Here is a 10,834-nt window from a genome sequence, read left to right as displayed (position 1 = left end):
AGTTTCATAAGGGGGAATTTTAGAGTTGTAATAAACATTTGTATAATGAGGTCAGTGATTCATATGATGATGGTGGTAGTGACGGTGGTGGTGGTGGTGGCGGTGCTGATAGTGTTACTGGGTAACAGCGGATAGCCGCTGCTTGCCTGCCTCTCTGCAGTAATGTTATAGCACTCTTCCTCCCCCTCCACCTCTCTATCTCTATCTCTCTCTGTGTCTCTCTTTTTTGTATCTGTCTATCTGTCGGTCGGGCGGTCGGGCTTGTCGGTCGGTCGGTCTGTCTGCTTTGTATGTCTGTCTGTCTGTCTGTATGTATGTATGTACTTGTGTATATCTATCTATCTATCTATCTGTCTGTCTGTCTGTCTGTCTGTCTGTCTGTCTGCCTGTCTGTCTGTCTATCTATCTATCTATCTATCTATCTATCTATCTGTGTATATGTATTTATATCTGTCTGTCTGTCAGTCTGTCATTCTGTGTTTATCTTTTATTGTTTTTTTACTTGTTTCTTTGATTGGACAGCGGCCATGCTGGGGCATCGTTGAAGGGTTTTAGCTTAAACAAATCGACCCCCCCCCCCAGGACTTATATTTTTAAAACCTGGTACTCCTCTATCAGTCTCTTAAGCTGAATCACTGAGTTACGGGGACGTGAACAAACCAACACTGGTTGTGCAGCGGAAGGGGAGGTGAAGGCAAATTCCAGACACACGCACACATCTATCTATCTATCTAGCTAGCTCGCTATCTGCCTATATATATATATATATATATATATATATGTATGTGTGTGTGTGTGTGTGTGTGTGTGTGTGTGTGTGTGTGTGTATGTATGTATGTATGTATGTATGTATATATATATATATAGTTAAAAAAAACAATAACAAAAAAACAAAGAAACAACAAAGTGAGGACGTGATATGGATAGTATTATTGGACGCTCATATATATATATATATATGCATGTATGTATATATATATATATGTATGTATGTATGTATGTATGTATATGTATGTATGTATGTGTATGTGTGTGTGTGTACTTTATTAACAGGCAACAAAAATATCTCAAAAGTTGTTACTCAGAGTTTCACGTTCCCGTTCGTCGGACAGTTGAATTAGGTACATAAGTTGAAGCACCAAGCCAGTCCGGTATTATCTGGTATTATCTCATTTTTGCTTCTTGTTTTCATTTTCTCTTCCTCTTTCTTTCCTTCTTCTTTTCTCACCATTTCCTTTTCACCTCTCTCCTCATTTTAACATACACATCTCTTCTCCCCTTTCTATCCACTTAATACTACCACTACATTCTCAAAATTTCACTCACACCTCAAGACCCCTTTGAATGAATAGTACATGGAATCTACGCATCCATACTTTCCCTTTGTAATGACAAAATATGAACTCCTATTGGAATTTACATACCACAGACAAGAAGCATTTCTACCACTTTCCTTGGATAATGGGACTACAACTATAACATCTTTATATATTTTTATTTTTATTTCTTCATTCATACTCCTATTTCCCTCTATACTTCTTATTTCCCTCTATACTCCTTATTTCCTTCCTTTTCCAAAATAACTCCTTATATTGAACTCTAACATTTTCCTCTATTTAACCATCTCATATCATCTCTGATGAAGGGATATCCCTAATATCCTCGAAACAGCTGTAAAACTAACTTTCTCTTTATAAATGTCCTGAAAATTCCACACAGCCTTGGTTTTGCTGTCTCATTCTATCTATCTATCTATCTATCTATCTATCTATCTATCTATCTATATATATATATATATATATATATATATATATATATATATATATATAGAGCAAAGTTATTTTATTCCACATAGGTAGAAATAGAAAAAAATAGGAAAAATAGAAGTTGAAAATGCACTGAAAATAGTTAAAATATTTTTTTATTATTATATTAAGGTAGTTAAATCTTTAACTGGTTTCACATTTACACTAATTTTCAAAAAGTTGAAACAGAAGGACATGGTTTTTGTTGCAGTTGTCTTGCATCTGACTAGTGTTTGAACTTTGCCTTATTTTTCTAGGGAGTTCGTAACTCAGATTAATATATGTTTTGAATAGGATTTGATCGGTAGGAAATAGTCACATGACTGGTTTTAGAAATTATTGCAGGTTCTCCTCTACGTCCGTGTGTTAGTATCAAGTGACAATGTTTGGTGTCGTAAGCTAAGGCTGACACGGTTGACTGAATATGTCCAAACAATCAAATGCTCTGATTATTTTCTGTCAAGTATTTGTAGAGAATGAAGTCCAAGCGTTAGTGTCAAGTGACAGTATATTTTGCGCCTAAAATGAAGGCCGACACGGTTGCGTGAAAATATTTAGTGACAATCAAGGCACTCTAGATTTAATCTGCCAGGTGAGAGAGTGGATAGGTGTCATTTGTATGTGGTTCAGTGGTTAAAGTTTAGGTTATTAGCTTTGTAGGTTCCTCATAAGTGGCAGAATGAGTTTTGTGTTTGAATATTATTTGTGCATGTAGTTTACTCTTTTACTCTTTTACTTGTTTCAGTCATTTGACTGCGGTCATGCTGGGGCACCGCCTTTAGTCGAGCAAATCGACCCCAAGACTTATTCTATCGGTCGCTTTTGCCGAACCGCTAAATTACGGAGACGTAAACACACCAGCATCGGTTGTCAAGTGATGTTGGGGGGACAAACACAGACACACAAACACACACACACACATATATATATATATATATATATATATACATACACATATATACGACGGATTTCTTTCAGTTCCCGTCTACCAAATCCACTCACAAGGCTTTGGTCAGCCCGAGGCTATAGTAGAAGACACTTGCCCAAGATGCCACGTAGAACCATGTGGTTGGTAAGCTACTTACCACACAGCCACTCCAAGTCTTGGTTTCTACTTTTGTATGAAGGTATTTTCCTTGTTTATCAGTGTTTTATCTGTGGTATTCGCTGAACAAATTCCAGGTCTTCGCACTCAACCAATGTTCAGTGAATTACACTGATGAAGCACGGATAAACAAAGAAAATAAATCTTTAAATATAATAATAAAAAATATTCTAACTATTCTCATTGCATTCTCAGCTTCTATTTTTCCTCTTAATTGCCATGCTGGACCGCTGAACTCTACACAGTTATTCTCACCCCATTCACCCCATGGAGTTTTTTTTCACCCTATTCTCTCTCTTTCTCTCCCCCCCCTCTCTCTCTCCCATCCCCACTCTCTCTCTCTCTGTTTCCTCTTATTCCTTTGTGTCGTAGAGCGTAGGCTCGAAGCGTAAAAGACTTTTCCATTTTTCCCGAGCGTCAAACTAATACACTTGCTTGTTGTTCATATACCTGTCTTCATTTTTTTTTGTAAATTTGGACTATATATATATATATACATATATATATATGTATATATATATATATATATATATATATATATATATATATATATATATAATATATATATATATACATACACATATGTACATGCATATAAATAACAGAGATGCATGCATGGACTTTGAAAGTTTTGCAAGGTTTTTTTAAAATGATTTCATTGTACTTTGGAATCTGCAGTCTTTGAGTGATTTGAGTGTAGTTAAAGTATTTTGTACGTGATTTGATATTTCGGAATACATAAGAATGCACGTTGACATAATTTAATCGTGATAATCTATTTTTTTAATACATATTATATTTTGAAACGATTTGACTGTAAAAATATATTTTGAGATTAATTCACTGGAATATAAAATGTTAGACGATTTGTATGGAATATTCTTAACAAGTGACAGTGATTTCGAAGTTTCGGTCTTTCGAAGTCCCACTAATTTTATTGTAAAAGTGTAATAAATAGGCCCTTTACAAAAGTAGCGAGAGATCCTTCAGTTAAATTGTTAAATTGCTTTCATCATAACTCAACTTAAAAACAAAGAAACATTTGTTATTAATGTGTGTGTGTGTAAGTGCATGTATGGATATGCACATATATGTGTACATGCATGTATGTCTGTATGTGGGGATGTGTGTGTATGCATGTAAATATGTTTACATACATACATATATACATATATGCACACACACATATATATTACATATATATATATTGCATATATATATATATATATATATATATATATATATATATATATATATATATATATATATATATATATATATATATATATATATATATATATATATATATATATATATGTATATATATATGTATGTGTATATATATATATATATATATGTATGTATATATATATACTTAAGATTCAGTTAAATTAGGTGCTTAAGATGACACCAAGTCAGTTCGGTATTGTCCCCCCCACACACACACACTCACACACATATATATATATTGTATATATATATGTGTGTGTGTGTGTGTGTGTGTGTGTGTGTGTGATCTATCATGGCTGGGTGGAGCATAAAACCTGTGCAATTCGAGGAATGTGTTTAACATATAAAATTGGTAAATCCAATAACGTTACACGGCTATGTTTAGTGGTTATTTAAGTAATGTGTTCGTGGCTGATTAAGGGGTTAGATGGGTGCTAACGAAGGAGCAAAAACTCCCGAAATATGGCATACACACCCATTAACCATCTTTTCATCCAAGTTTTCATTGTTTGTTTACATTTGACGTCTCGGATACGAAGCATCCTAACAAAATCAGTTGCTGGCTAATAATTCCGATAGAAAATCTGTAGAGATGACCTTAACACGTGATTTAAGTGCACTGCTAACACAGAAGCACACGGTATTGACTTATAAAATAACGTTTAATATACTTTGTAGCATATTATGGTTGCATAACGAAATACAGTGTTCCTACAAACCATTAATATAAGAACTGTGGTGCACGAAGACATTCGTTACAAGTCGTGTGTCGGGAAGAGAGGCCAATTCATGCCTGCAAAGACACGGAAAAACCGTCTGATCCGTGCCAAACCATTACTAAAGTCCAGTAACGGCATGGCGTGCTTTCTTTCTTCTCTGGTGATAACGGGGAAAAAAAACTTGGAACGGATTCAAAAGTCCAACAAGATGGTTATGTACAGATCTGTCTGATGTCCTTAGTTTGGTGCCCACAAAGTTTACAATTGTGACGGTTTCAGAAGTGATCAATAACAACAAAGGTCATATCATGCCTCCTCATCACATCTTTCCATAGGGTCTGAGAATTAATGCTGCTGAATACTTCGAGGTGCTGGGACAGTTGTTGATGCTTGGATTGATGAAGTCCGTTGTGGAAGGCCCTATGTATTTCAACAAGACTCAGCACATTCTCACAAAACGCACGTAACCCAAGAATGGATCTCTGACTATCTTTATGATCATGTAACACCAGACTTATCGTCTCAAAACTCACCAGGTTCAAATCCCATGGGCTAATATGTTTGAAATGTTGTTAAAAGGGAGAGAAATCGAGATCCTCACAATTCCATAGTTTCACTGAAGGCCATCATTGTCCAGCTAATGTCCGAAACTAATAAAGGACCATTTAGTGCACGCATGACAGCGAATCCTCTCTCGCCCTGATGCTGTCGTTGAAACTGAAGGTGGATTCGTAGAATAACCTTTTGAGAAAACTTGTGGAGAACAAGAACAGTTTGTTGAAATTAAAATGTATTCAATTTTTGTGAGAATAAAGTTATTTTATTAAATTACCAAATATGCATTCAAATACCTATCGCACCCTCTGTGTAGGTGTGTGCGTGCGTGCGTGCGTGCGTGCGTGTGTGTGTGTGTGTGTGTGTGTGTAGGTGTGTGTGTGTGTGTGTGTAGAGGTGTGTGTGTGTGTGTGTGTGTGTGTGTGTGTAGGTGTGTGTGTGTCTGTGTGTGTCGGCTGTTACAGTTTGCTAATGTGCTGCAGATATTCAATGTCATCTTTACTCATTTAACTTTTGTAATAATACCGAACAACCATAGTCAGCCTCTAACACAATTCTGGCTGTTAGCTACGTTCTAATTATTGTAATACTTTTCGTTATAATTAATGCTTTCAATTTTATAGAAATTTCAACAAAAACAAAAATCAAAGATAAATATGTAATGTGTCATATGATGGTTTATGTAGGAGAGGAAGTTTAAATGAGTATTTTCGAGCAGAAGAGACACGCTGCCATCTTGTTCTGCTCCTGAACCAAACTAATGTTAGCTAAAACTTGTTTGTTATTGTTAAATTGTTTTATATTTTTTGTTTCAGGATTTACATTGACTTTTCTGGTAGTTGTTACATTAAACCGGAAGTGACCCTAATTAAATCGCGAGTACGTAACATATGGTCGGAAATCTAGGACAAAATTGCATAAAATATGTAGCTTTACGGACGAATAACATAGCTTGTCTAATGATATGCAGTTTACAGACATATGTATGCGGTTGTATATTTGTTTATAGATGTTAGAGAAATAAGCTGTGTAGGTATGTGACATATTTGTTTTCGTTATTCTCTAAACCAATGTTCCTACTTGTGGTTGTTGGGGGTGCAGTAACGACTGAAAAGAGAAGGAGGTACATTGCTATATTTAATAATATTCAAATGGATTTAAACTTTTTAAACTTGTCCACCGCCATAGCGAATAAAGATGATTTATACGGATGCTAACTTTATTTTGTTTTCGTATTAATAAAGAATCGTAAGGCGGCGAACTGGCAAAATCGTTAAGCACGTAGAGCGAAATGCTTAGCAGCATTCCATCCGCCTTTACGTCCTGAGTTCAAATCCCGCCGAGGTCAGCTTCGCCTTTCATCCACTCGGGGTCGATCAAATAAGTACCAGTTGGACACTAAGCCCTACGCAATCGACTTTGCTCTACCCCGAAATTGCTGGTCTTGTGCCAAAATTTGAAGCCGCGTGACTTAGTAGTTTGGAGTGTTGCACTCATGATCTTGAGATCATGGTTTCGATTACCGGGCTGGGCGACACGTTGTGTTCTTGAGCAAGACACTTCATTTCACGTTGCTCCAGTCCATTGACCTGGCAGAAATGAGCAGCTCTGCGATAGACCGGTGTCCCGTTCAAGGGGGCTGCTGTCACCCCAGTCATTTATACGCCATGAAAGCCGGGTAAGACGCCCAAGGAGTTAAACGTTTTCCTATCAATCGCCACTGCTGTTGGACCTAACTACAAACGACGTCCAGTACAATGTGTTATTCTTACTGGAAATGACTGGAAAGAAGACAGCAAGTGAAACTGAAAGCTGTGAAGCGGAGGAACAAAGAGATTAAGTTCAACGTTGAACTCCATATTTTACGAACATTTCACGCGGGAGAAAAACCTCAACTATGTTTATAAAAACATTAAAACTTGCTGTGTCTGTCGTGAGAACAATTTATGACAAGGACAAAAATTAAGTGAAGTATTTAAGCAGATAATCCGTTAACTCACGGACGTTATTTTCATTTATTTGTTTTCCGTTGAGGTTTTACCATAGATCTCATGTGATTCTCAATATGGAATAGTTTTTGAGTGTGTGGTTCAACAATCATACCGGAAGTAACGTGCTGATGAGTTCTCGAGCTACGGAATGAAATGATACACTCAGCTATGAATGATGTTCGGGAAAAGAGACTAAAATCATGACTTTCCAAGTTTTCCAGCAACAGAAAGTTAACATTAATTTCTGGCAAATAATGCTGGGTTTGAAGACATCCGCGAAGACGGTGTGGTTGGTGCTAGTCTAATAAGGAGCTGATGTTGGTAGAATCAGAACGACTGGCAGAGTAAGAAGTGGATATAGAATTTACTTCCATCCTATATTACGTCACAACAAAGAATGTGGCTCATGGTTCGGTATTTATAAATGAAAGCCTGAAAGTTTTCGCTCATAACGATCCTCGTCGTCAGACATGAAAGTTACAAGTGAAGAAATTGAATTTTTAAAATATGCTGGTGCTATTGGGAAACGTAGGATTTGGGTTGATTATAAAACTGAAAATATTGAGTTGAGAGATTTGGTAAGGATTACATGAAGCCTGGATATTTGTTTTCTATCCATGACGGAAAATGAAGTGCTGTGATGTGTATGACCTTCCCGATGAATATAGAGAAATGAGAAGGTTTCAATTATGAATCGAAATGGTTCGCAAACGTTCGGAGAATTTCCTACCGTGCAAGGTTCTTGTCACAATGAGGAGCAGTCGATTACATCGACTCCAATACTTGACTAGTTCTTCGTTTTATTGAACTCGGAAGAATGAATAGCAAAGTTGACTTCGGTAGGATTTGAACTCAGAACGTAAAAAGCCAGAAGAAATATCACAATATTTTTTTTTAATATCTAATATTCTATCTTAATAACAATTCTATTTCAATATTCCATCTTTAATATTGCTCTCGCCTTGTATAACATCTTTTTGTACTTATTTACAGATACAGTAATTCCTCGCCATATCACAGTTCACCTCTCGTGGATTATTATTTAAGCTTACATCGATTCCTCCGTGGTGTTGTTTTGCATTTATAATAAAATAAATACATACAAATCATAAAAATAATTTTAAAGAAATATACAGTACAGTACTGTTTCTACTTCGCGGATTTTCACTTATCGCGGGGCGGTTGTTGAGGGATTTCTGTATAACACCTGCGATAGTCGAGGGATTACTGTATAAACACTTAATACAACATGTTACTATCTACATTTCCAGTTGTAGTCCGATAACCTTTTGTTTCGATGTTCTCAAAATACCAAGATGGTCTTTCTGATTATGAAATACTCATTGTCTCTCATTGTTTACTGTTTTCGTTCAGATAACAGACCAGAAATGAAAAAGCGAAGAAATATATTACTGTTAAATGGTTTAATGAAAACATACGTTGTTACAAGAAACTGAATTTTAAAAATATTGTTGGTGTTATTGGGAAACGTAGGATTTTGGTTGATTATAAAGCTGAAAATATTGAGTTGAGAGATTTGGTAAGGATTACATGAAGCCTGGATATTTGTTTTCTATCCATGACGGAAAATGAAGTGCTGTGATGTTTATGACCTTCCCGATGAATATAGAGAAATGAGAAGGTTTCAATTATGAATCGAAATGGTTCGCAAACGTTCGGAGAATTTCCTACCGTGCAAGGTTCTTGTCACAATGAGGAGCAGTCGATTACATCGACTCCAATACTTGACTAGTTCTTCATTTTATTGAACTCGGAAGAATGAATGGCAAAGTTGACTTTAGTAGGATTTGAACTCAGAACGTAAAAAGCCAGAAGAAATATCACAAGCTATTTTCTCTGACAACGATTCTGCCAATCCACCGAACATTAATGTTCGTGATAATGTCAATAATAATTGCTTGTTTCATTGATATGAATGTTTGCGAATTTTAAGTGAAGAAAATAAGATGTTGTGGTATATATCCATCTCCCAAGGCCACGAAAGACGAACATGAACTGAAATTACTCCACTGGCAGAATTAAAATCAGATTTCGGAGTTTGATCTGCTAGATTGGTATTTCATTTCTTCGACTTTCGCTCCCAATAAGAAGAATAATTATGACGACGATAATGAAGTTGATGATGATAATGAAGTTGACGATAGTGATGATAATGTCATAAATAATAATGATTGTTTCTAATAAAAGCACAACGCCGCCAAATTAAGGGCGGGGCTCATTTGATTGAATCCACCCTTCACCCCAGTCCTTGGCTAGTATCTTACATTATCAACCCCAGGGGGATGAAAGTGAAAGATGACCTCGGTGGAATTTAAGGCAGAATGCATGAAATGATCGTAACTAAATACAAGGCAAAACGGTGGTGGAGGGAGGAAGCATAATCGATTATATTGACCTCAGTAGACGACTGGTATTTCATTACTTCATGATAGACACCCCATCCTTGAAATTTAAGAAGAGGTAAATTCAAGCCTTGCGGGATTTGAACTCAAAAGCTGATGTAAGTAAAGAACAAAATAACGATGATGACGACGATGGTGATGATGGTGGTGGTGGTGGTGGTGGTGGTTCAAAAAGGATGGTGTGAAGAGGTAAGTGATGATAATCGTTAAATATGACGCATGAAGGTCACTAGTTCCACTTGACAGTCGGTCTAGGGGAGTCAGGATAGATCAGTTAAAATTTTATGATGTGAAATTATCTTCGAGTGGTCACCGTGACAACCACAAAAATCAAATGCGTTAGCCAGGATTCGAACCTGGAAAAAAAGCAAAAAGAAAACTAAAATATAAGTTGCTTACTAAAATACTTATATTCTATTCTAATTTGCCACAATGAATGCCGTGCATAGTTTGACTGTTTTTCCAGTAGTTCTTATTCATGCCTCATGTCGGTGAGTCGAACAATGTGCAGCAGTAATCATTTTTAGTCGTGGTCTGATTTCTTATGAGCAGAATCGTCGATCATTATCGGTGTACCGGAAACACAATCGACGTTTTCGTTGTCCCGACGAACATAGTGTGGGGTGCAGCCGTCCTTCAGCATCTTGCAATGTCTTGGAACCACGTGCAAACCGCTGTTCACACCAAACCTGCAATTTCACACACAAAAAGAAAAAATAGAAGGATAAACCAATCGAGCAAGAGGAACCGTTTCTGTTTTTATTTTTAACAAAACCAAAGCAAAGTATCTCTCTATTATCTGTTATTTGAGTATACAACACACACACACACACACACACACACACACACACACGCACATGCACACGCACACATGCACATACGTACACACACACGCATACACACACATACACGCACGCACGTACGCCCATCACGCACCTGTGTATGACTGGAGTTAGGTATTGCATCTGTCGAGTGATACAGATATGTGTATGTCATCACATACACA

The 10,834-nt window shown here is 36.6% G+C and overlaps 1 protein-coding gene across 1 annotated transcript in view; it reads right to left on the bottom strand.

Moving 5' to 3' along the window:
* Positions 1–8,814: 8,814 nt before the first annotated feature.
* Positions 8,815–10,834, bottom strand: part of LOC106878764 (uncharacterized) — an 11,203-nt gene continuing 9,183 nt past the window's right edge. Inside the window, exon 3 of the mRNA XM_014928089.3 lies at positions 8,815–10,517. Within this exon, the coding sequence (XP_014783575.1) occupies positions 10,352–10,517 (166 nt within the window). The 3' untranslated portion in view covers positions 8,815–10,351. The remainder of the gene's footprint in view (positions 10,518–10,834) is intronic.

Source organism: Octopus bimaculoides, chromosome 4, assembly GCF_046866305.1.
Source record: "Octopus bimaculoides isolate indiv1 chromosome 4, ASM4686630v1, whole genome shotgun sequence".
NCBI classification, from domain to species: domain Eukaryota; kingdom Metazoa; phylum Mollusca; class Cephalopoda; order Octopoda; family Octopodidae; genus Octopus; species Octopus bimaculoides.
Note: the sequence above shows the minus strand (reverse complement) of the source record. Positions and strands in the feature narration are given on the sequence as shown.